The sequence below is a fragment of the Ranitomeya variabilis genome, chromosome 1 (genome assembly GCF_051348905.1).
Source record: "Ranitomeya variabilis isolate aRanVar5 chromosome 1, aRanVar5.hap1, whole genome shotgun sequence".
Taxonomy (NCBI): Eukaryota; Metazoa; Chordata; class Amphibia; order Anura; family Dendrobatidae; genus Ranitomeya; species Ranitomeya variabilis.
Window position 1 is genome coordinate 1,157,728,301 of NC_135232.1, and position 27,058 is coordinate 1,157,755,358.

Here is a 27,058-nt window from a genome sequence, read left to right on the forward strand (position 1 = left end):
CAGGTGGTGGACAATTTGAGGTTGTCCCAGGAGAAGACTCAGCTTTTTGCCAACCGCCACCGTCGTGTTGGTCCTCGGCTTTCTGTTGGGGATTTGGTGTGGTTGTCTTCTCGTTTTGTCCCTATGAGGGTCTCTTCTCCTAAGTTTAAGCCTCGGTTTATCGGCCCGTATAAGATATTGGAGATTCTTAACCCTGTTTCCTTCCGTTTGGACCTCCCTGCATCCTTTTCTATTCATAACGTTTTTCATCGGTCATTATTGCGCAGGTATGAGGTACCGGTTGTGCCTTCCGTTGAGCCTCCTGCTCCGGTGTTGGTTGAGGGTGAGTTGGAGTACGTTGTGGAGAAAATTTTGGACTCTCGTGTTTCCAGACGGAGACTCCAGTATCTGGTCAAGTGGAAGGGATACGGCCAGGAGGATAATTCTTGGGTGAATGCATCTGATGTTCATGCCTCCGATCTGGTTCGTGCCTTTCATAGGGCCCATCCTGATCGCCCTGGTGGTTCTGGTGAGGGTTCGGTGCCCCCTCCTTGAGGGGGGGGTACTGTTGTGAATTTGGATTCTGGGCTCCCCCGGTGGCTACTGGTGGAATTGAACTGGTGTCTTCATCTTCTCTGTTCACCTGTTCCCATCAAGATGTGGGAGTCGCTATATAACCTTGCTGCTCTGTTAGTTACTTGCCGGTCAACAATGTTATCAGAAGCCTCTCTGTGCTTGTTCCTGCTCCTAGACAACTACTAGATAAGTTGGACTCTTGTCCATGTTTGTTTTTGCATTTTGTTCCAGTTCACAGCTGTAGTTTCGTTACTGTGTCTGGAAAGCTCTTGTGAACGGGAATTGCCACTCTGGTGTTATGAGTTAATGCCAGAGTTTTAAAGTAATTTCTGGATGGTGTTTTTTGATAGGGTTTTCAGCTGACCATGAAAGTGTCCTTTCTGTCTTCTGCTATGTAGTAAGTGGACCTCAAATTTGCTAAACCTATTTTCATACTACGTTTGTTATTTCATCTCAACTCACCGCCAATACATGTGGGGGGCCTCTGTCTCCTTTCGGGGTATTTCTCTAGAGGTGAGCTAGGACTAATATTTTCCTCTGCTAGCTTTATTTAGTCCTCCGGCTGGGCTGGGCATCTAGAATCAACGTAGGCATGCTACCCGGCCACTGCTAGTTGTGCGTTAGGTTTAGTTCATGGTCAGCTCAGTTCCCATCTTCCAAGAGCTAGTTCCTATATATGCTTATGCTATGTTCTCTTGCCATTGAGATCATGACACAGTACCCACTAGTGAGATCTAAGGTAGAGAAGTAGTTAGCAGATTTTAAGGCAGCCAGAGACTCCTCTATCCTGGGCAGTGGGTATGCGTCCTTATGTGTAATGCGATTCAATTGCCTGTAATCAACACACATCCTCATTGTACCATCTTTCTTTTTAACAAGGACTAACGGGGCTGCCCAGGGGCTACAGCTGTCTCTCACCACCCCAGCCTCCTTCATTTCCCGCAACATGTCCTTGGCACACTGGTAATGAGCTGGGGGTACAGGGCGATATCTCTCTTTTATGGGTCGGTGATCTCCCGTGGGGATATGATGTTGGATCCCTTTCACCTGCCCAAAATCTAAGGGGTGTTTGCTGAATACCTGCTCGTACTCGTGTACCACCCTGTAAGCCCCCTGTTTTTGATGGGATGGGGTAGAGTCAGTGCCCACATGCAATTCTCGACACCAGTCTTTCGAGGGCTCCGCAGAACCTTTGTTCTCCGCCACGTTTGACGGGACCAAGGGTTCAGGTGTCTGTATCACATTATTATTGACAGTGAACAGTTTGGCGAGTGTGGTATACTTGGTGAGGTGAACCTCTTCCTCCCCACAATTGAGGACACGTACGGGCACTCTCCCCTGGCGGACGTCGACCACCCCCCGGGCTGTCAGAACAGTAGGCCTATTGTCTGAATATACGGGTTCTACCAAGGCCTGGTAGTTCTTACCCCTGAGGCCTATGGCTGCCCGACACCATATTAACATCTCACTCCTAGGGGGTATCGCGATGGGGTTTGAATCACTCACAGTGACACGACCAATCTCACCACCAGTCAGCTCTACCTGCTGTCTCTGCATCAGAGCTCTGATTTCCTTCTGCAGGGCACGTTGCTCATTGTGGCCAGCGGTTTCTGCCACCTGTTGCAACAAAACAATAACTTCTGCAAGACAATTTTCTATAACATTAGTACCAAGAGTCATCATGGGATTACATTCTCGACGATCAATATCAACAATCACAATCCCTTGGGCTTTCAATTCCACCCGTCCCACCTTGATGGTGACCTCCTTATACCCCACTTGTGGCAACGGCTGACCATTACTGGCAATTATGGTGAAATCACCGTCAGGGCCACGGGTAATATCAGTGTCCTCCCAATACCGTTTGTAAAGCACGTAAGGTATAGTCGTCACCTGAGAACCAGTGTCCAGCAAAGCGTTCAAGGGGATCCCATCAACCACGACGGGGAGAACTGGCCGTCCCCCAACGTACTTGGTTCTCCAATGCTGCGGGCCGGTTCGTCCTACTCCTGGGGGTTGGCCCTTTGCCCCAGGGGTTGCTCGTTTAAAGGACAGTACCTTGCAAGGTGGCCCACCTGTTGACAGCGGCGGCAGATGGGTCGTCCATCCTGGTGGAAGCGATCGTCAGGCCGGCTTCTGGTCGGCGGAGTCCTCCTCTGTCGCATCCAAGGGACATCCTCCGGGCTGGAAGCCAACTGGATCTTCTCTTTGGGGGCCTCCTGTAGGGACTGCACCGTCCGGGCCAGGGCAGCAACGCTCTTGGTTAGCTCTTGCATCTGAAGACGGAGTCCTGCAGGGGAGTCGTCCTCGAAGCTCTGGGCGTCGACCTCCGCGGCAACTGGGGCGTCCGATGCCACCTCCTGGTGGTATGTGAGAGCGGGGCGCCTGGGTGGTATTGTGCGGCTGGGCTGGCGCTCCTGCAATGCCTGGATAGCTTTATCTTTGAATTGCGCAAAAGTCAAGTCTGGATTTTGCATGGCCAGGAAGTGCAATTGGCCCCGCTGGTGACTGCACAGGAGCCCCTCAATGAACCGTTCCTTCAGAAGTTTATCCTCATCCTGCATGCTGCCGGGGTCACTCTGCTTAATGGCCCGCATCGCTTCCTGGAGATTAAGGGCATAGTCCCGTAAGCTATCCTGCGGTCTCTGTTTGCATCCATAGAAAGTCAATTTAATTTCTGTAGCAGTGCGAGTATCAAAGGTGGCTTTAAGCTTTGCAAAAATCTGTTGCGCAGTTCCTTTATCCTCGGCGGGCCAGGACTTCAATTCTCTCAGAGCCGCCCCAAAGAGTTGGCCGGTTATCATATGAACCTTCTGAGGCTCTGTCAGGGGATAGAACTCGAGCAGGCTGCAGAGCCCTTCCTTAAAGTCAGTGAATGTATGCGACTCCCCAGAGTATTGCGGAAGCCAGGCCACTCCGGGCAGGTACGCCATAGAGAAGGGCATTATGGCTTTTGTGTTAGCGGTAGTGTCCGGCTGGCTGGGGGAAACAGCGAGTTCTGCGGCTACCGGTGGTGGTATTAGGGCCGCGGCTTCGTCCGCTGCGGGGACCGGAGCTGCCTCTGCGTCTGCGGCTGCGACCGCCACCTCCTCTCCTCCCGACTCAGACATGGCTGTCCCTTCCTCCCACTAACCTGCTGGAGGTCGGAGTTCCTCTTCCGGGTTTGGCGCCTTACCGCGCTTTCCGTTCCGCGCTTCTTTTGGCTGATTCCGCCCACGTAGCTAAGGCTCCTCCCTCCGTGCGCGGCAATGGCGAATTTTGGCGGTAAATGGCAATACACAGTCTTTTCAATAAAGTACAGTTCAAGCACAATAAATCACAGTTCCAAGGCACACATGACCCGATTCTTCAGGCTTAAGTAGATCTTGTTCGTGACGCCAAGTTTGGAGCGCCCCCACACCGCCGCAGGGCCGAGGGGTACCCGGCGCCGGGTCTCTGAAAGTCTCTGTTCTGGGGTTGTCACGATGGCTAGACCCGGTCCGTGGCCCTGTCCGTCAGTGGGGGATGTCCAGTGCAATAAGTGTGGATAATGGTGCAGTCGTGGGGTGCAAGTCGCGGTAAATAACGAGGACACCAGGTTGCAGTCTCTTTACCTCTTTACTGAAGGTTTTGGAGACCTCAGTCCAGAGCGCTGTTAACTGGGTTGTCAGAGACCGGCCGGTCTGAAGGCACATCAGGAGTTCTCTTCACAGGTGGGAATCAGTGTCTACCTTCTAGCGCTGGGTGTTGTAGTTCTTCCCTGCTGAGCTCCCGGGATAGTCCTCACAACTGTTCTGTCTGTCTCTACTGTTCGTTCTCTCTCCGTCCTCCAGGTGATATGGTAGGACGCACCCGTATGACGGGGTAGGCCTGGAGTTCTTCCGGGACCCTAGAGTTGCCCCTCTCCCGCAGCTGCCTCCGTTGTCTGCTTAGGTGTTAAGTGAGACAGCCAACCTGTAATTGGCTGTCCTGCCGTGGTTTGAAGTAATACTTAAAGTCTCTTACTTTGCTCGGCGTTCCGGCCACCGACTGTTTGCGCCTCAGAAGGATGTTGCCTCGGTCTAGCAGCACGACTCCTTCTGGTCCCAATTCCTCCTTACTGTATTCCCGTTGTGCACTGGTTTGTTCCGCTATTAGGAGTCTGCCAGGATCCCATCCCTGACAGGTCCTCTCACTAGCTCTTCCCAGCTACTTCTCCCTGTCTTTCTGTCCAACCCCCAGTTTTACCAGAGTGTGAGGAGTGGACTATTAGATAGGACCACCCCCCCTGGTGGCCGGAGTGTGAAATGTAGTGAGGTGTTACCTGGTCAGAGAAACTCCTTTAGTGCAATCAGACGTACCATAGCTCCCCATAGTGGCGGAGCCACAGTACTGCAACGACCAGGACTCTGGGGCGCTGCACTTCTGCTTGAAAAATGAGGCAAAGTCTTCAGCTGAGATAAGTGGGGAGGGAGGAGGTGCTGGAGGACGGAGGAGAGAATTGAAGGTGTTGAATAACTGTTTAGGGTTGTGAGACAAGGAGGATATGAGAGATAAGAAGTAGGTTTGTTTTGCTGTGGCGAGTGTGGTCTTGAAAATAGTGAGGGACTGTTTGAATGCGACGAAGTGCTCATTGGAGTGGGATCTTTTCCATCTGCGCTCAGCAGCCCTGGAAGCTCGCCTCAGTTCTTTGGTCAGGCTGGTGTGCCAGGGCTTTCTGTTGATTTTGCGAGCTTTAGTATGTGTAAGTGGGGCAGCAGATTCCAAAGCTACAGCTATTGTGGTGTTATATAGAGAGGCAGCGTCATCCGCATTGTGTAAGGAACTTATATCTGTGAGAGGGAGGAGGGATTCAGAGAATGAGTTTAGGTCAAGGTGTTTAAGATTTCTGCGAGGGTGTGAAAGTTTGTGGGGTGGGGATTGTAGACATGGAGTGTAGAGGGAAGAGAATGTGAGAAGGTTGTGGTCAGAAAGAGGAAGAGGTGAGTTAGAGAGGTTAGATAGGGAACAGAGGCTGGTGAAGATGAGGTCCAGTGTGTGGCCATCTTTGTGGGTGGCTGCAGAAGACCATTGAGTGAGGCCGAAGGAGGAAGTGAGAGATAGACGTTTACTGGCAGCTGAGAGGGAAGTGTCAATGGGGATGTTGAAGTCACCCATGATGATAGTGTGGATATCCGCGGAAAGGAAATTAAGTAGCCAGGTGGTGAAATGGTCAAAGAAGGTGGTGGCTACTGGCTAGCCCTGGGGGGGCGGTGAATGACAGCCAGTTGGAGGTTGGAGGGGGAGTAAATGTGCACAGAGTGCACCTCAAAGGAAGGGAGGGTAACAGAGGGTGGTAGTGGGATTGGGGTGAAGGAGCAGTTATCTGACAGGAGAAAACCAACTCCTCCGCCATGTTTGCTGCTGGGGCGGGGTGTGTGAGAAAGGTGGAAGCCACCGTAAGAGAGTGCAGCAGGAGAGGCTGTGTCTGAAGGGGTGAGCCAGGTTTCGGTGATGGCGAGGAAGGAAAGTTTGGTAGTAACAAAAAGATCATGGATGTAGGAAAGCTTGTTGCAGACAGAGCGAGTGTTCCATAGAGCTTCTGTTAGTGGGATTGGGGAAGTGGGGGCTGGGCAAATGGGTATAAGGTTAGAGAGGTTTGTGATAGAGCGTGGATGGGAGGTAGAAATGACTGTGGGGATCTGGTGAGGAGGACCAGGATTTGGCGAGATATCACCAGCAGTGAGAAGGAGCAGAGATAGTGTTAGCAGGTGGGAGCAGGAGAGGGCATGAGGGGGCTGTCTGTGCTTGGAGACAGAAGATTGTATGTTGAGGAACAGCTCTGAGGAGGAGGTGAGATGGATGGGTGGGGAGGATTGAGGAAGAGATGAACAGTTCCCTACTAGGTGTAGGGATCAGGGAAGTTAAAAGAAAGTGAAGGATTATAGGGATGAAAGTGAAAACAAACAGAAACATTGTTTACAGTGACTGGCCAGTTACCTTCAGTTCCCTTCTGGTTCAATTCTGAGATATATATATATATATATATATATATATATATATATATATATGTTTTCATGAATCTTTGAGCCCATGAATCCATTATATGTCCATTTTGCAAGTCATCGAGATACGTAAGCCATACGATTTACAGAAAAAAATCGCATCCTCGTATTGAATACGGATAACATTTCGATCACTGTTAATAATCATTTCTGCACATCTCTGACGTAAAAAATGGACCGTATTTTTATACGTTAGGTATTACACTGGCCTTATGCTAATTACTGTAGAGAGGGTTTGGCCCCATCAGCTCCTCATCAGGTCCTCACCACTGGCTCCACCTACATCAGCTCCTCAGCACTGGCTCCTCCTACATCAGGTCCTCAGCACTGGCTCCTCCTACATCAGCTCCTCAGCACTAGCTCCACCTATATTAGGTCCTCAGCACTCGCTCCTCCTACATCAGCTCCTCAGCATTCGCTCCTCCTACATCAGCTCCTCAGCACTGGCTCCTTCTACATCAGCTCCTCAGCACTGGTTCCTCCTACATCAGCTCCTCAGCACTGTCTCCTCAGCACTGGCTCCTCCTACATCAGCTGCTCAGCACTGGCTCCACCTATATCAGCTGCTCAGTACTGGCTCAGCTGTATAGTGTGAGGTATAAATGGTGGTTGTTCACTGTATAGTGCAGTATATATGGTGCTTAATGCACCCACAGTGCAGTATACTGTATATGGTGGATTAGGTAATGTGATGGATCATTTGATTCTCCAACAAAATGTTGGGAGCACATAAAGAAGCCACTAAGATAACATCCAGATTGACAAGAAATAAAATCTCCAGCATGAAGCACAGAGTGACTGATATCAGTGATATATTACACCGCCATATGTTCTTACCGTTGAGCATGATGCCAATGCTGCAGATCTCAGTTCCGACTGTGATGATGTAATTAAACTTACTAGCGACATTCACTCTCCGATCATCCAGCTTGTAGCGGGATCCTAGTCATATAAAAACATATACTATGTGAGAGGAAAGTTCCAACATATGGATCTGTAGTGCCCCGAGAATCATCAAGAGCGACTATGTCTACGGTGATGGGACGGCGGTCAGTGACTGTACAACACCAGGCATCATTTACTGTATAACCATTTCTTCAAGTCCACCCACAAACAAGAAATCCACATTGTCCATCATAGGGCCACAGACACAAAGTTTGTCAGTACAAACTTGAAATCCAGATTGAATAGAAAAATTAAATTAGATGTCTGCTTAATTTTTGTTCTCTAAAAAAGGCTTAAAATGTCAGCAACACTGACACCGCCTGCCGTTCCTGTCCTGCCGCTCCTGTCCTGCCACCCCTGCCCTGCCGCTCCTGTCCAGCCACTCCTGTCTAGCCACCCCCCTGCCCTGCCACTCCTGTCCTACTGCTCCTGACCTGCCACCCCTGCCCTGCCGTTCCTGTCCAGCCACTCCTGTCTAGCCACACCTGCCCTGCCACTCCTGTCCAGCCACCCCTGCTCTGATGCTCCTGCTCCACCATCAGTCTCCATTTCCAGCTGCAGAGATGGCGTCCTGGCCCAGGGACATGTGACTGCGGAAGACAATCACTGGCTAAGGTAGGTGATCAGCTGAGCACTTATTTTCTGCGTGTCGAGAGGGGTCAGAAAGTAGAGACCAATGGAAGAACCATGTTGTGTCTTGGTGCTGTAGCCAAAATTCTTTACATTTGCTAACACTGGAAAATGTGAATAATTTGCAACTCGCTTTTCGCATATTGCCCAAGTTGTTCTCTGCTGTTTTACACACTTCAGAAGATTCCAACAGTCAGAGAAGAATCCCATGACTTCATAAGTGGCCAGGGTTTTGTATAAAGCTTTGCAGCCATCAGATCACATAGTGTATCACAACTCATCCAGAGAGACTATAATAGTCTGTGTAAAAGCAGAGGCAGGGAAAGCAGCAGACATTTTGGTGTGAATCTGGACAGTGACATGATATCAGAGCTTACAGCTTAGTAATAGGAAGAGAAAGCCATAAGAGACTGAAGAAATTGCACAGATAGTGTGTGTGACAGTGCAGCAGTAAAAAAGGTCACAGAGTGGAAAATGATAATAATAATACATATTTAATTGATAGGGAGATATAGCAGAGTCACTGCATCATGAGGCAGGAGAGAATCAGCGCGTCTGTGAGGCAGGAGAGAGTCAGAGCATCTTTGAGGCAGGAGAGTGTCAGTGCATCTGCGAAGCAGGAGAGTCAGTGCGTCTGCGAAGCAGGAGAGTCAGTGCGCCTGCGAAGCAGGAGAGTCAGTGCGTCTGCGAAGCAGGAGAGTCAGTGCATCTGCGAAGCAGGAGAGTCAGTGCGTCTGCGAAGCAGGAGAGTCAGTGCGTCTGCGAAGCAGGAGAGTCAGTGCGTCTGCGAAGCAGGAGAGTCAGTGCGTCTGCGAAGCAGGAGAGTCAGTGCGTCTGCGAAGCAGGAGAGTCAGTGCATCTGCGAGGCAGGAGAGTGTCAGTGCTTTTGTGAGACAGGAGAAAGTCAGTGCATCTGTGAGGCAGGAGAGAGTCAGTGAGCCTGTGAGGCAGGAGAGAGTCAGTGCATCTGCGAGGCAGGAGAGCGTCAGTGCTTCTGTTAGGCAGGAGAAAGTCAGTGCTTCTGTCAGGCAGGAGAGAGTCAGTGCGTCTGTGAGGCAGGAGAGAGTCAGTGCGTCTGTGAGGCAGGAGAGAGTCAGTGCGTCTGTGAGGCAGGAGAGAGTCAGTGCATCTGTGAGGCAGGACAAAGTCTGGGAGGCAGGAGAGAGTCATTGAGTCTTTGGGGCAGGAGAGAGTCAGTGCATCTACGGGGCAGGAGAGAGTCAATGCGTCTGCGGGGCAGGAGAGAGTCAGTGCGTCTGTGAGGCAGGAGAGAGTCAGTGTGTCTGTGAGACAGGAGAGAGTCAGTGCATCTGTGAGGCAGGAGAGAGTCAATGAGTCTGCGGGGCAGGAGAGAGTCAGTGCATCTGTGAGGCAGGAGAGAGTCAGTGCATCTGTGAGGCAGGAGAACGTCAGTGCATCTGTGAGGCAGGAGAACGTCAGTGCATCTGTGAGGCAGGAGAGAGTCAGTGCATCTGCGAGGCAGGAGAGAGTCAGTGCTTCTGTGAGCATGACAGTGTGATGTATTTCTATGCAGCGGTCACGCTCAGGTCAGGAGAGCCGACGGCCAGTATGAGGATTGCGTTGCGAGTTATACGGCCATCTGTCTGCGCCCTAATACGTGTCCTCCATGCTTTTCCAGCCTGAACAGAGTAAAATGACTGTCCTTATTCTGCTCCTCCTATCACACAATCCCACAGTCACCATCATACTATGAGACTATGAGGAGCTGCAGACATCACATGTGGGGTATAACGCCATCACTATATGAGATGTCAGCCATGTCTGCAGTGTGAAGACGGGCAGCGACTGAGGCTGGAACATGACGTAGATAATGGAGGAGCACGATGTCTGAGGTAAAACTTTCCTAAGCGAGTTAGATGATCAGACCTCCCAACTTTCAAAGAACAAAAAGAAGGACAGATAATGCGCCGCGGGCCATTTTGGTCACTCCCCTGGCCACTAACCAATACACACCCATTTACCATTTCTTTCTCTCCTGATAGGAGGAGTTGACAGAGGGGAGTGGGAAATACTGAGTTTTTTGTTTTCTGCAGGATCCGCACCAAACTACACAATAACAATTTTCTTAATGCGTTTTGGGTGCAGATGTGAAGCCTCATAATTAATGTGTTTTTATATACAAAAAAGCTTTGATTCTTTTCTTAATAAAGTATCTGGAGTTTTTTACCTGCGTTTTTTTAGGCTCCACATAGAAGACAAGGGAGAAAAAAAAAAGCACCAAAACCGCAAAGGTCAGTGGCGTCTTTGGGCCACAGGGGGCACAGTTCAGTGGCGTCTTTAGACCACAGGGGGCGCAGTTCAGTGGTGTCATTAGACCACAGGGGGCGCAGGTCAGTGATGTCATTAGACCACAGGGGGCGCAGTTCAGTGGTGTCATTAGACCACAGGGGGCTCAGGTCAGTTGTGTCATTAGACCACAGGGGGCTCAGGTCAGTGGTGTCTTTAGACCACAGGGGGCGCAGTTCAGTGGTGTCTTTAGACCACAGGGGGCGCAGTTCAGTGGTGTCATTAGACCACAGGGGGCGCAGGTCAGTGGGGTCATTAGACCACAGCGGGCGCAGTTCAGTGGTGTCATTAGACCACAGAGGGCACAGGTCAGTGATGTCTTTAGACCACAGGGGGCACAGGTCAGTGGTGCCTTTAGACCACAGGGGGTGCAGGTCAGTGGCGTCTTTAGACCACAGGGGGCGCAGTTCAGTGGTGTCATTAGACCACAGGGGGCGCAGGTCAGTGGTGTCTTTAGACCACAGGGGGCGCAGGTCAGTGGTGTCATTAGACCACAGGGGGCGCAGTTCAGTGGTGTCTTTAGACCACAGGGGGCGCAGTTCAGTGGTGTCTTTAGACCACAGGGGGTGCAGTTGAGTGATGCCATTAGACCACAGGGGGCGCAGGTCAGTGATGTCATTAGACCACAGGGGGCGCAGGTCAGTGTTGTCATTAGACCACAGGAGGCGCAGTTCAGTGGCGTCTTTAGACCACTGGGGGCGCAGGTCAGTGGTGTCTTTAGACCACAGGGGGTGCAGGTCAGTGGCGTCTTTAGACCACAGGGGGCGCAGTTCAGTCGTGTCATTAGACCACAGGGGAGCAGGTCAGAGGTGTCATTAGATCACAGGGGGCGCAGTTCAGTGGTGTCTTTAGACCACAGGGGGCGCAGGTCAGTGGTGTCTTTAGACCACAGAGGGCGCAGGTCAGTGGTGTCTTTAGACCACAGGGGCGCAGGTCAGTGGTGTCATTAGACCACAGAGGGCGCAGGTCAGTGGTGTCTTTAGACCACAGGGGCGCAGGTCAATGGTGTCATTAGACCACAGGGGGCGCAGGTCAGTGGTGTCTTTAGACCACAGAGGGCGCAGGTCAGTGGTGTCTTTAGACCACAGGGGCGCAGGTCAGTGGTGTCATTAGACCACAGAGGGCGCAGGTCAGTGGTGTCTTTAGACAACAGGGGGCGCAGGTCAGTGGTGTCATTAGACCACAGGGGAGCAGGTCAGAGGTGTCATTAGATCACAGGGGGCGCAGTTCAGTGGTGTCTTTAGACCACAGGGGGCGCAGGTCAGTGGTGTCTTTAGACCACAGAGGGCGCAGGTCAGTGGTGTCTTTAGACCACAGGGGCGCAGGTCAGTGGTGTCATTAGACCACAGAGGGCGCAGGTCAGTGGTGTCTTTAGACCACAGGGGCGCAGGTCAGTGGTGTCATTAGACCACAGGGGGCGCAGGTCAGTGGTGTCTTTAGACCACAGAGGGCGCAGGTCAGTGGTGTCTTTAGACCACAGGGGCGCAGGTCAGTGGTGTCTTTAGACCTCAGGGGGCGCAGGTCAGTGGTATCTTTAGACCACAGGGGCGCAGGTCAGTGGTGTCATTAGACCACAGGGGGCGCAGTTCAGTGGTGTCTTTAGACCACAGGGGCGCAGGTCAGTGGTGTCTCTAGACCACAGGGGGCGCAGGTCAGTCACGTCTTTAAACAACAGGGGACGCAGGTCAGTGGTGTCCTTAGACCACAGGGGACGCAGGTCAGTGGTGTCTTTAGACAACAGGGGGCGCAGGTCAGTGGTGTCATTAGACCACAGGGGGCGCAGGTCAGTGGTGTCATTAGACCACAGGGGGCGCGGGTCTGTGGTGTCTTTAGACCACAGGGGGCGCGGGTCAGTGGTGTCATTAGACCACAGGGGGCGCAGGTCAGTGGTGTCATTAGACCACAGGGGGCGCGGGTCAGTGGTGTCTTTAAACCACAGGGGGCGCAGGTCAGTGGTGTTTTTAGACCACAGGGGGCGCAGGTCAGTGGTGTCTTTAGACCACAGGGGCGCAGGTCAGTGGCGTCTTTAGACCACAGGGGGCGCAGTTCAGTGGCGTCTTTAGACCACAGGGGGCGCAGGTCAGTGGTGTCTTTAAACCACAGGGGGCGCAGGTCAGTGGTGTCTTTAGACCACAGGGGGCGCAGTTCAGTGGTGTCTTTAAACCACAGGGGGCGCAGGTCAGTGGCGTCTTTAAACCACAGGGGCGCAGGTCAGTGGTGTCTTTAGACCACAGGGGGCGCAGGTCAGTGGTGTCTTTAGACCACAGGGGCGCAGTTCAGTGGCGTCTTTAGACCACAGGGGGTGCAGGTCAGTGGTGTCTTTAGACCACAGGGGGCGCAGGTCAGTGGTGTCTTTATACCACAGGGGGCGCAGTTCAGTGGCGTCTTTAGACCACAGGGGGTGCAGGTCAGTGGTGTCTTTAGACCACAGAGGCGCAGGTCAGTGGCGTCTTTAGACCACAGAGGGCGCAGTTCAGTGGCGTCTTTAGACCACAGGGGGCGCAGTTCAGTGGCGTCTTTAGACCACAGGGGGCGCAGGTCAGTGTTGTCTTTAGACCACAGAGGGCGCAATTTTCATGAGATCACATCCACTTTGCTTAGACAGTTAAACACAGCAGAATTTTTATGCTAAAAAAGCAGCAGAAAATAAGCAGCATTTCTGTGTGAACACAGTGTAAACAAAAACGGATGAAAAAGAAAACCGCCGTTGCATTTTGAAGTGCAGAATCAAATATTTTCTGTACTATTAAAAAGCATTAAAAACTCTGCTTCATTACTGTCCCCAAATCGCATCAAACAAAGGGAGAAAAAAGCAGCAAACAGAATAATCAGAGCAGATTGTTATTGCGTCGTCTGGTGCGGACACCTGCAAACACCTGAAAAAAAGCAGCAGTAAAAATGCAGCATTTACGCTATGTGTGAACACGACCTCAGCATCACAGTTTTATTACATTTTTTATGGGTTTAATAGAGAAAAAAATATCAATCACACCATTCACATCCGATCCTCGTGAATAATCTGATCGCTGTGAAGTGTAGGTTGTTATGATTACAGGGACACAAACATGTCCGTGTTATTTGCTCATTTGTGATATTTAGTATTTTTTTAAAATGCAATAAAATGACATTTTCTTCATTATCAAGTGTTTTTCATGATTATTTTTTAGAAAATTTGTAGGATAAAAAAGTCTTATTCTCCCTGTAGAATATACAGTGGGGCAAAAAAGTATTTAGTCAGTCAGCAATAGTGCAAGTTCCACCACTTAAAAAGATGAGAGGCGTCTGTAATTTACATCATAGGTAGACCTCAACTATGGGAGACAAACTGAGAAAAAAAAATCCAGAAAATCACATTGTCTGTTTTTTTTATCATTTTATTTGCATATTATGGTGGAAAATAAGTATTTGGTCAGAAAAAAACAATCAAGATTTCTGGCTCTCACAGACCTGTAACTTCTTCTTTGAGAGGCTCCTCTGTCCTCCACTCATTACCTGTAGTAATGGCACCTGTTTAAACTTGTTATCAGTATAAAAAGACACCTGTGCACACCCTCAAACAGTCTGACTCCAAACTCCACTATGGTGAAGACCAAAGAGCTGTCAAAGGACACCAGAAACAAAATTGTAGCCCTGCACCAGGCTGGGAAGACTGAATCTGCAATAGCCAACCAGCTTGGAGTGAAGAAATCAACAGTGGGAGCAATAATTAGAAAATGGAAGACATACAAGACCACTGATAATCTCCCTCGATCTGGGGCTCCACGCAAAATCCCACCCCGTGGGGTCAGAATGATCACAAGAACGGTGAGCAAAAATCCCAGAACCACGCGGGGGGACCTAGTGAATGAACTGCAGAGAGCTGGGACCAATGTAACAAGGCCTACCATAAGTAACACACTACGCCACCATGGACTCAGATCCTGCAGTGCCAGACGTGTCCCACTGCTTAAGCCAGTACATGTCCGGGCCCGTCTGAAGTTTGCTAGAGAGCATTTGGATGATCCAGAGGAGTTTTGGGAGAATGTCCTATGGTCTGATGAAACCAAACTGGAACTGTTTGGTAGAAACACAACTTGTCGTGTTTGGAGGAAAAAGAATACTGAGTTGCATCCATCAAACACCATACCTACAACAGTGTGTGGCAACCTTGTGAAGACTTACAGAAAACGTTTGACCTCTGTCATTGCCAACAAAGGATATATTACAAAGTATTGAGATGAAATTTTGTTTCTGACCAAATACTTATTTTCCACCATAATATGCAAATAAAATGATAAAAAAACAGACAATGTGATTTTCTGGATTTTTTTTTCTCAGTTTGTCTCCCATAGTTGAGGTCTACCTATGATGTAAATTACAGACGCCTCTCATCTTTTTAAGTGGTGGAACTTGCACTATTGCTGACTGACTAAATACTTTTTTGCCCCACTGTAAATCCGTACATTGTACACAGCAGCGTATTTCTATCAGTATAATCTGCCTGTAGTCAGAGCCTGCAGTACAGAGCGAGTACACAGAATTCTCCCCATGACATCACTAGGGCTTGTGAAGCTTGAGCTGCACTGACTTCTCCCCATCTACCCTCTTTTTATCGATATTATATTTACAAACCTTGCCATATCAGGAGCAGTAATCCAAGTACAGCGTTCACCACAGAGTCCAGCGACAAGCAGAAGGAGATTAATCTGAGGGCGCCATCAGAGACCTGCGTCGCATTACGGGAGGTGCTATCTGAAATATAGAGGCTGAGATGAGAGGATGTTCGGAGCAGATCACACACAATTCTCATAGTGACGCTCTGCCATCTTGTCACCACAGTATACAATGTGACAGCAGGGCCCTCACTTACTTGGGGCCCCTATACACATGCACTTATGACATACCCCATTAGTAGTGAGTGATTACACTAACCCTCTTGTGTGTGGTTCATCGCTGGTGTTGATGGACCAGATGCCGTGGGATCTGAAAAAAGACAAAAATGGCATCAAGTGAATTAAGGATTTGGCATGGCGACAACATTGGGGTTGAACTCTTACAAGGACTCGGCAGAAGATTCCAGCTTCTTTTATCTCACACATGAGATCCTTGATCACTTATGGATCAGCATTTCCACTAGGCCTCACCACCTGAGGTCGCCATGGCCACAACATTCCCTCACAATTGACTGGAAGCCCCCGACCAAGTCTGGGAGAACTCAACCGCCAACACATGAATCCCAAATCACTGATCTCTCCAGTTAGGAAGCGATTGTGAATCCAATGGTGTAGTTGATAGTGATAACATGACCACATCACGGACAAATGACGCCCAGTGGCTACTGATGTGCACATGTCTGACCAATTTCTTGGACTCCATTATGGTGGCATGAGGGCCTGTCACATTTTTTTGGTCCTCAGTGTCGTGCATGTAAAAATAGATAAAGATAGATGCAAAGAACGTAAGAGTATTTTATTAGTACAGGTTCATCCACTGTTTAAACAATATTTTTGAGGTTTCTGCCAGTTGAATGGCCTTCGTCAGAACAGGGGAACCTTCTTACTAAAGTCTGACACGGCGGTGAGATAGGCACTAAACACCTTTACGTTATTTGCATCTATCTTGGAGTGCTAAATCTATTTCTACATTATTCAGACTAAGAGCCTCCTGACCCGTGGACTCTTAGAGCTACCTGAGTCCGTGCCACAAGTCCAGTATTGAACCCCTCGTCCCCTAAGCTCATGCATTGCATTCTCTATAAACACTGATGTGATTATAGTTTTTCCTTTGAGCCTCTAATTTTTTCAGCTTTTTCCTGAAATCTGACGTAATATTTTGAAGATAAAATAGTTGCACATTGTTATAATTTTTTATTAAAATTATCTCTTTATGTAACTATTCGAATACCTTGCCATAAAGCTAACTATATTCCTAACTTCAAAAAAGAAACAATACAGAAGAAGAATCGACACCTTGGAAATGTGGCGCTGGAGAGGGATGTTCTCAATACCTTGGATGGGAAGGAGAACAAACAAATCAATTTTGGAACAAATCAAGCCAGACATGTCACTCAAAGCAAGGATCCCCAAGCTACGACTTGCCTACTTTGGACACATCATACAAAGAGAGCAATCACTGGAGAAGGACCTCATGGGCAGAAGAACAGAAGGAACAAGGCAAAGAGGAAGACCAGCAAGCCATTGTCTGGATGCAATCAAGATAATGGCTCAGAAGACCTGGTAGACCTGTCTAGACTTGCGCAAGATCGATCTTCCTACAGAGCGTTCATCCATCAAATTGCCATGGCTCGAGACCAACTGAAGCCTATAAAAAAAAAATCTTAACCCTATCCCTAACCCCATATTCCTAGCCCTAACCAGATATCCTTAGACCTAACCCTAGCCCAAACCCCATAACCTTAGACCTAGCCCTAGCCCTAACTCCATAAGCATAACCAAAGCCCTAACCCCATAACCATAGCCCAGCTCCATAACCATAGCCCTAACTCCATAACCAAAGCCCTAACCCCATAACCAAAGCCCTAACTCCATAACCATAGTAAATAGATCAACTGACCGAACAATATATATATATATAAATAGTTTGTAGCCAAAAAAAGTCAAATATACAATAGATCAATGGCCAAACTTATCTGTGCTAAAAAACAAGGAAATGTGAAATATGTGAAATATGAATAGCATACTGGCTTATGAACTTTATGAACAAACACATGAGATTTTTAGCACAAGATTTGCAAACGTTGTGAGCCCATTCACCAAAACGTCAAGGTAATCTCAGATCGAATGGGTAACTACACTGACTGTCATAGCCGTAACTCAACCATAGCCCTAGTCCCAAAACCCTAGCCTTAAACTCATAATGCTAGCCTTAACCCTATAACCTTAGCCCTAGCCCTAGTCTCATAATCATAGCCAAAAATCATCAGCCCTAATCACATAACCTTAGCTCTAACATCAAATACTGTTGTAAAATGCTGACCAAATACTGAACATGTGAACGTGGCCTAAGAGGAGAGAACTATGGGAGAGTAAAGCAAGACAGATATGCAGTGCTCGGCCTCTGTCCTTTCAGTTGCTGCATTCTGCACTGGAGCTGGTGATAGTTGCTGAGATGACCCCAATCCAAGAAGAAAAGGTAATTGCCGGCACCACTCAGGGCAGTCGGGGGTATTCAATGCCCCAAAATTTGATACCCCTGCCACCCCACACCCTCACACTCCTGCTGCCATGATTCAGGTCTGTAAAAAGGGCGCCATCCCTTGTCTCATCAGGAGCATGCCCAGATGCTGCCAGGATACATAGAGGCATGTGGGGTCATACACTGTAGTGATCACATCGTGAGCTGCCATGATGAAATTCCCACAAGTTTGATCTGCCGGTTATTATTTTTTGGGGAGATTTGGAATCCAGCACACAACTAGTTAAGGGTTTTAGTTTCCATTAACTGTTGATATGAATTACCCAATTTATATCAGGGAGGTATAAGTTGTATACACGCTATGGTGCGATCTGTGGCCGGTCTGAACTCACCGTGGATGATGACCTGGTACGCTATGTCGAGTTGATTTGGCTTCTGGTCTCCATCATAGAACAGTGTCACATTGAATCTGGTCCCGTCCTGTGCACTCAGACTCTTCAAGGTGATCGTACAGTTCGCTCTGTCATACATCAGACGAGCAGAATAATTATTTAGTCCTTGTAGTCCATCGTGATACGTCCCGATCATCTTTGTGTCACGTAGAAGGTCAAAGCGATAGGAACCGTGATATTCACAGGCCTCCACAACGCGAAGGATGAGGTCGGAGCCCAGCTGTCCATATACCAATATGGGGTCCTTAGCTGTAACAAGACCTGAGTGGGCGAGAGAAACTGAAGAAACAAGAAGAGGATGAGGAACTATTATAATGACATAAGAGAGTAAGAATAATTTAATATGACAATCAGAAAGAAAATGCAGGTAATACAGGAACAAGGTCTTCTTTTTTGCAGCTAAACATTCCCTGATACCTTAACCGTTCCTCATAGGACATACTTTGCAGACTGCCAGTTTTACAATGTCTTTTTTAAAATATGGTGGCCAGAACTGAGCACAGTATTCCAGATAAGGTCTGACCAAAGAGGAGTAGAGGGTAATAATGACTTCACGTGATCTAGACTGTATGCTTCTGTTAATACATCCCAGAATTGTATTTGCCTTTTTTTGCTGCTGCATCACACTGTTGACTCATGTGATCTACTAGTGTGACTCGTGATCTAATAGCATATCCAAGTATTTTTCACACGTGCTGTTGCTTAGTTCTATTCCTCCCATTCAGTAGATGTAATTTTTTTCTTGCCCAGAGGGAGAATTTTGCATTTCTCCCTGTTAGATACCATTCTATTAGTCGCTGCCCATTGTTCAAGCTTATTTAGATCCATCTGAATCCTTTCTCTGTCTTCTCTAGGGTTAGCTATCACTCCTAGCTTTTCATTATCTGCAAATTTGATTAGTTTACCTTCAGTTCCCTTATCTAGATCATGCACAAAAGAGTTGAACAACACTGCGCCCAGGACAGAGCCTTGTGGTACCCCACTTGTAACACTTTTCCAATTGAATGTGCAACCATTTGTCACCACTCTTTGAGTATGATCACTGAGCCAGTTATGAATCCACCTAACCGTAGCCTTGTCAATCTTATAATTGGTCATTTTTTCAATAAGGACAGTATGAGATAATTTATCAAATGATTTGCTAAAGTCAAGATATATCTACGGCATTTGCCTGATCTACCCAGTCAGTGATTCCATGTTAGACGGAAATTAGATTAGACTGGCATGACTCATTTGCTACAAACCCATGCTGGCTCTGGATAATTACTGTATTCTTATCCAAGTCCTTACTTACATGCTGTGTAATAATTTGTTCACAGATCTTTCCTGGTATAGAAGTAAGGCTCACTGGCCTGTAATTTTCAGATTCTGTCTTCTTTCCTTTTTTGAAGATACGGAAAACATTTGCCCTTCTCCAATCTTCTGGGACTTCTCCTGTTCTCTAGAATTTTTCAAACACTCTGTCTAATGGTTCTGCAATTTCCTCTGCTAACTCTTTCACTACCATATGATGTAATTCATCTGGACCAGGAGATGTAAATTCATGTAAATTAGCTAAACCCGTGTCTGCAAATTGAGATACTGATTTGGCTCTTATCCTAAGTCATATTGCAAGACTCGTTAAAGGGTTGATTGTGACTTGTAGGATCGCTACTTCCAATAGGTGGCACTATAGAGTTAAGTCCTCTTTTTCTCAGAAGAGACAATTTGCATATGTAAATTAGCTAAGTATTTCTTCACCATCTCTCTGTTTATGGATAGAGTGGATTCTTTTAATCCTTCAATGGCCCCATAAACATCAGTAGATGTTACATTTTCTTTCTTAGAGAACACAGATGCAAAATAGGAATGTAAAAGTTTATGACAGTCACCATGGAGGACACTGTGTGGGGAGGGGGCTCTGTGGAGGATATTGTTGGGGAGGTGGCTCTGTAAAGGACAGTGTTGCGGGGGAGATCTGTAAAGAACACTTGTGAAGAGGATCTATGGATTACACTACTGTGATGACACTTGTGGGGACCCACAGTGTCCTCCACAAAGTTCTCTCAACAAACCATATCAACACCAGTATAACACTATACCCATATCCACACCAGTATAACTCTGTACCTGTATCCACACCAGTATAACACTGTACCTGTATCCACACCAGTATAACACTGTACCTGTACCCACACCATTACAACACTGTACCCATATAACACTGTCTTCACCCATACCCACACCAATGTAACACTGTACCCATACCAGTATAATACTGAACCCATATCCACACCAGTATAACACTGTACCCATACCCACACCAGTATAACACTGTACCCGTATCCACACCAGTATAACGCTGTACCTGTATCCACACCAGTACAACACTGTACCCGTATAACACTGTCTGCACCCATACCCACACCAATATAACACTGTACCCATACCAGTATAACACTATACCCATATCCACACCAGTATAACACTGTACCTGTATCCACACCAGTATAACACTGTACCCGTATAACACTGTCTGCACCCATACCCACACCGATATAACACTGTACCCATACCAGTATAATACTGAACCCGTATCCACACCAGTATAACACTGTACCCATACCCGCACCAGTATAACACTGTACCCATACCCACACCAGTATAACACTGTACCCGTATCCACACCAGTATAACACTGTACCTGTTGTAAACGGATTTGCTTCTCCACAGTAATGTTGTTATTCGACCACAAGGTGTCGATGTTGTCTAAGCATTGCTGAACGACTGTGAGATGCTTGTAAAATGTCAGAGGTGGGACTGAAAAATATTTAGAATTGAGAGTCCTCAGTGGTTGATACCTTTTAATGGCTAACTGAAAAGATGGTAACAAATTGCAAGCTTTCGAGACTACATACGTCTCTTCATCAGGCAAAGACTAAAACAAATTCTGAAGAATCACATATTTATGCACAACATAGTATAGAGAGAAAAAAAAAAAAAAAAAAAAGGGGAAAAAAAAAAAAACCATGGATAAGCCAGATGACATGAAGCAGAATTACCATGGGTGATAAACAGTTACGTCCATAAATATTGGGCCAATTCTTAGATAAGGATTGTTTTATTGTCCTGTGATTAGGGTCTCGTTCTGTTGTGATGACCCCACATGGTCTGAGGGGCAAGTTCATTAGTTGATGTAAAAAGACATAAATCCGTGTGACACATTCATTCCTGCATTTAGAGTAGGGACTACAATGTGACTGATGTGAGACACAGGAAGAGGAAGTGCGGCAGATAATGAGAACAGGAAGCGGAAGTGCGGCGGATAATGAGAACAGGAAGCGGAAGTGTGGCAGATAATAAGAGCAGGAAAAGGAAGTGTGGCAGATGAGAACAGGAAGAGGAAGTGCAGCAGATAATGAGAACAGGAAGAGGAGATGCGGCAGATAATGAGAACAGGAAAAGGAAGTGCGGCAGATAATGACAACAGGAAGAGGAGGTGCAGAAGATAATGAGAACAGGAAGAGGAAGTGCGGCAGATAATGAGAACAGGAAGAGGAAGTGCGGCAGATAATGAGAACAGGAAGAGGAAGTGCAGCAGATAATGAGAACAGGAAGAGGAGGTGCGGCAGATAATGAGAACAGGAAAAGGAAGTGTGGCAGATAATGTGAACAGGAAGAGGAGGTGCAGAAGATAATGAGAACAGGAAGAGGAAGTGCGGCAGATAATGAGAACAGGAAGCGGAAGTGCGGCAGATAATGAGAACAGGAAAAGGAAGTGTGGCAGATAATAAGAGCAGGAAAAGGAAGTGTGGCAGATGAGAACAGGAAGAGGAAGTGCAGCAGATAATGAGAACAGGAAGAGGAGGTGCGGCAGATAATGAGAACAGGAAGAGGAGGTGTGGTAGATAATGAGAACAGTAAAAGGAAGTGCGGCAGATAATGAGAACAGGAAGAGGAAGTGTGGCAGATAATGAGAACAGGAAGAGGAGGTGCGGAAGATAATGAGAACAGGAAAGGGAAGTGTGGCAGATAATGAGAACAGGAAAAGGAGGTGCGGCAGATAATGAGAACAGGAAGAGGAGGTGTGGCAGATAATGAGAACAGGAAAAGGAGGTGCGGCAGATAATGAGAACAGGAAGAGGAGGTGCGGCAGATAATGAGAACAGGAAAAGGAAGTGCGGCAGATAATGAGAACAGGAAGAGGAGGTGCGGCAGATAATGAGAACAGGAAAAGGAAGTGTGGCAGATAATGAGAACAGGAAAAGGAGGTGCGGCAGATAATGAGAAGATAATGAGAACAGGAAGAGGAAGTGTGGCAGATAATGAGAACAGGAAGAGGAGGTGCGGCAGATAATGAGAACAGGAAGAGGAGGTGCGGCAGATAATGAGAACAGGAAAAGGAAGTGCGGCAGATAATGAGAACAGGAAGAGGAGGTGCGGCAGATAATGAGAACAGGAAAAGGAAGTGTGGCAGATAATGAGAACAGGAAAAGGAAGTGCGGCAGATAATGAGAAGATAATGAGAACAGGAAGAGGAAGTGTGGCAGATAATGAGAACAGGAAGAGGAGGTGCAGAAGATAATGAGAACAGGAAGAGGAAGTGCGGCAGATAATGAGAACAGGAAGAGGAAGTGTGGCAGAGAATGAGAACAGGAAAAGGAAGTGCGGTAGATAATGAGAACAGGAAGAGGAGGTGCGGCAGATAATGAGAACAGGAAAAGGAAGTGCGGCAGATAATGAGAACCGGAAGAAAAGGTGCGGCAGATAATGAGAACAGGAAAGGGAAGTGCAACAGATAATGAGAACAGGAAAAGGAAGTGCGGCAGATAATGAGAACAGGAAGAGGAGGTGCGGCAGATAATGAGAACAGGAAGAGGAGGTGCGGCAGATAATGAGAACAGGAAAAGGAAGTGCGGCAGATGATGAGAACAGGAAAAGGAGGTGCGGCAGATAATGAGAACAGGAAGAGGAGGTGCGGCAGATAATGAGAACAGGAAGAGGAGGTGCGGCAGATAATGAGAACAGGCAAAGGAAGTGCGGCAGATAATGAGAACAGGAAAAGGAAGTGCGGCAGATAATGAGAACAGGAAGAGGAGGTGCAGAAGATAATGAGAACAGGAAGAGGAAGTGTGGCAGATAATGAGAACAGGAAGAGGAAGTGTGGCAGATAATGAGAACAGGAAGAGGAGGTGCAGAAGATAATGAGAACAGGAAGAGGAAGTGCGACAGATAATGAGAACAGGAAGAGGAGGTGCAGCAGATAATGAGAACAGGAAGAGGAAGTGCAGCAGATAATGAGAACAGGAAGAGGAGGTCCGGCAGATAATGAGAACAGGAAGCGGAAGTGCGTCAGATAATGAGAACAGGAAAAGGAAGTGCGGCAGATAATGAGAACAGGAAGAGGAAGTGTGGCAGATAATGAGAACAGGAAGAGGAGGTGTGGCAGATAATGAGAACAGGAAGAGGAGGTGCGGCAGAAAATGAGAACAGGAAAAGGAAGTGCGGCAGATAATGAGAACAGGAATAGGAAGTGTGGCAGATAATGAGAACAGGAAGAGGAAGTGCTGAGAGGAATCCTCTCGTGGAAGCATCTCACTGAGACCAGAGCAGCAGATTGGAGTTGAACTTGTCCGTGACCAGAACCTGTCGAGATGTGAGATTTCTGCCAGGAATGCTGCTAAGAGACTGAAAAGGCTGGGACCTAGCATGAGAGGTGTTGGATGCCGCTGAGGGGTTAAGCCACAAACATCAACAGTACTGCTCGCCTGTTGGAGGGGCCCCGCATCCGTCCGTATACATCGATTGTTTGCCCGGAGCAGACCCGGGCGGTAAGAACACTAAAGCCACTGCGCCACCACAGTAAGTAACCGTGCACGCACCACGCTACATTCTGGCACCAAAAGACTTAAGGCTGATATAAAGCCTACAGATGGATAGTTCAGTATATTGACTGTTCAGACCACGTTTATTGCCAAAATCAGAGTCCAGAACTTTCTGATTTGTTCCCACGTTTCCGGTTTGCTCTGTAACTAAGAATCCTATAGTACACCTAGGTGCTGACATGGCACGCAACGGGCCGCAGACCAAACTTGAGCTTCCTTCTGTTTCTGGTGAGGGAGCTTCTGGGGAACATTATAATGCGGGGCAGTTTTTCAACTTCGATAGACTTTGTTCACGGCTAATTTGCTGATACAGATGGTTACGTTTGGGGTGTCTTCAATATAATTGAGGACGGACTATTCCTATTAGTTTATTGAGGTCACGTCGGGATGGGAGATGGATATTTGGTTTTGGAATAGAAGTAAATATTTGCAAGGTTGTGAACTGCTGTGCTGTACCGCAGGTGAGCCCATACATTACCCTCATATAATCCAGTATCCAGGGTGTAGACAGGTAACGGGCGGCCGGTGTAGACAAGCACGCCAGTAGGTAGATTTATACAAAATACAGCAGGTCCAGATTGTTCGGGTGCCATGCTGAACAGCACAGGGGGTTCGGCCTTCTGGCTAAATGTCTGTATAATGTTTTTTTTTTTAATGTTTTCTATTGTCTGTTCAAACTACCCTCATAACTAAGTAAAGTAGTTATGGAAAGTGGACTGTGCAAGAGTTGGGTTTGTCTTGCCCGTGACTCCACTGTATCCTGAAGATCACCCCGGTACACTACTTATAGTTGCACCAGTTACATCCTCTGTCCCAGTATAATCTGATGTTCAAGTTACAGAGTAAACAGGAAGAACAAGAAGTGAGTCGTGTGCAAAATACGGAGTCCTCGGAGCGAGCGAGAGTGCGAGGAGCCTCTGGATATATACTGCTCCTGGATATATACTGCGCCTGGATATATACTGCGCCTGGATATATACTGCTCCTGGATATATACTGCGCCTGGCTATATACTGCGCCTGGATATATACTGCGCCTGGCTATATACTGCGCCTGGATATATACTGCGCCTGGATATATACTGCGCCTGGCTATATACTGCGCCTGGATATATACTGCGCCTGGATATATACTGCGCCTGGCTATATACTGCGCCTGGATATATACTGCTCCTGGCTATATACTGCGCCTGGATATATACTGCGCCTGGCTATATACTGCGCCTGGATATATACTGCTCCTGGATATATACTGCGCCTGGATATATACTGCGCCTGGATATATACTGCGCCTGCATATATACTGCGCCTGCATATATCTACTGTTCTGTCTGGATCGGACACTGACCTCTGGATTCACCTTGCACAGAAGGAAGGATCCTGTCCTGCACTGGATATTTTTTTTTCTCTTTGATATGTCTCATGTAAGTTGCTGGGCTCGGTGGTGCTCCTGGGGGGCAGTGGGGGCTCGTTCTCTGGGATATTTATGGTTTTCACTTTTTGGAGAAACTTTCCGGAACTTTCCTCCTCATAAGGCGCCTTTCCTGGTTGCATTATTCGCCAGCAGGGGGCGTCCTGGAGTCTGCAGTTATGGGAGATGATTCCGCCTGGTAATTGTGCACCCCCTGATTTCATGTTCTGCAGATGCAGCAGCATTTAGTGACGCGTTTGACTTATCGATGTGCCAACCTAAACTGGTCGCTTATACTGACAGACCCCATTTATGGTCCCGGACCCCCGTGACGGTGGTGAGGCTTTCCTTGTACATTAGGAAATTGCACTTTAAGCAATTTTCTACTACGTGTATAGTAAAGCAGCGGCAGGAATGATCACATCACAAACTATTAGCGAAAGGAGATAAGTCCGGACAAGTCCGCCCCGTGCCATCCGCAGTAATGTACAAATCTGTATGTAGCAGAGCCGACTTTGTTACTGAGCTGTTTACCTTCATTGTACAGATAATGACTTGTGTGCAGTCCTATGTAACACACACACAATAACCCTGCGCCATCACAATTACATAGCTTCAAAAGAGGACTCAAGTCCATTAAGTTCAACCTTTCTCCACCAATTGATACATTCAGTTCTGCTACATCTGTAAGTAATTAGACACACACAGACATATATACATATATACACATGTGCACATTACATACCTATGACATGCACTCAGACATATAAATGGCAGGTGGTGCTGGAGCTGGGGGAGCACTCGCCTGATACCAGGACAAGCAGAAGCGGTGGGGGGGCATTGACCTGTCACCAGCAGAAGCCAGGGGGCACTCACCTGTCACCAGCAGAAGCCAGGCCATCCTCTCTCTACAGAACCACATGCCTTCTGTCCGCAGGGAGTCTCCAGTAGTGTGTGTGCTCCATACCAGAGGAGAACGTGTTTAAGTCTCTGGGCTCCTCCCAGTTTGTGACATCCCAGCGGGTCTCCTGATTAGCTGATTACTCTCTCTCTTTAACTTATGACGAGAGGGAAACCGAACAAGGACTGTTCCTTAGTGCTGTTATCATGGCAGCTCTCTACGGCTATGTTCACACCACTGTATTTTCAGTTCTTCTATTATAGCACCATGTCATTCATTCCATGGCGCACTATTGTTTTTATTATTATTATTATAGCGCCATCCATTCCGTAGTGCTCTATTATTATTATTATTATTATTATTATTATTATTTTTATTATAGCGCCATCCTTTCCATAGTGCACAATTATTATTATTATTATTGCGCCATCCTTTCCATTGTGCACTATTATTATTATAGCTCCATCCTTTCCGTGGCGAACTATTATTATAGCGCCATCCGTTCCGTGGTGCACTATTATTATAGCGCTATAGTTTCCGTGGCGCACTATTATTATTATAGCGCCATCCTTTCCGTGTCACACTATTATTATTACTATTATTATTATAGCATCATACTTTCCGTGGCGCACTGTTATTATTATTATAGCGCCATCCTTTCCATGGTGTGCTAATATTATTAGTATAGTGCCATCATTCCGAAGCGCTTTATTATTATTATTATTATTATTATTATTTTAATTGCAGCGCCATCCTTTCCGTGGCACACTATTATTATTATTATGGCATCCTTTCCGTGGCGCAAAATTATTATAATTATTATTATAGCGCCATCCTTTCCGTGGTGCACTATTATTA

At 47.4% G+C, this 27,058-nt stretch overlaps 1 protein-coding gene across 2 annotated transcripts in view; it reads right to left on the reverse strand.

Annotated features, from left to right (window-relative positions):
* LOC143793419 (uncharacterized) overlaps positions 1-26,265 on the reverse strand; it is an 88,918-nt gene extending 62,653 nt beyond the window's left edge. The window contains exons 1-5 of one of the 2 annotated variants that reach the window (XM_077280368.1): positions 26,176-26,265; positions 17,966-18,304; positions 15,351-15,401; positions 15,051-15,170; positions 7,395-7,499 (exon numbers count right to left, since the gene is read on the reverse strand). In XM_077280368.1, the coding sequence (XP_077136483.1) occupies positions 7,395-7,499; positions 15,051-15,170; positions 15,351-15,401; positions 17,966-18,304; positions 26,176-26,221 (661 nt within the window). In that variant the 5' untranslated portion in view covers positions 26,222-26,265. Of the gene's footprint in view, positions 1-7,394; positions 7,500-15,050; positions 15,171-15,350; positions 15,402-17,965; positions 18,305-26,144 lie in introns of both variants that reach the window. The other variant, XM_077280369.1, reaches the window with a different exon arrangement.
* Positions 26,266-27,058: the final 793 nt, after the last annotated feature.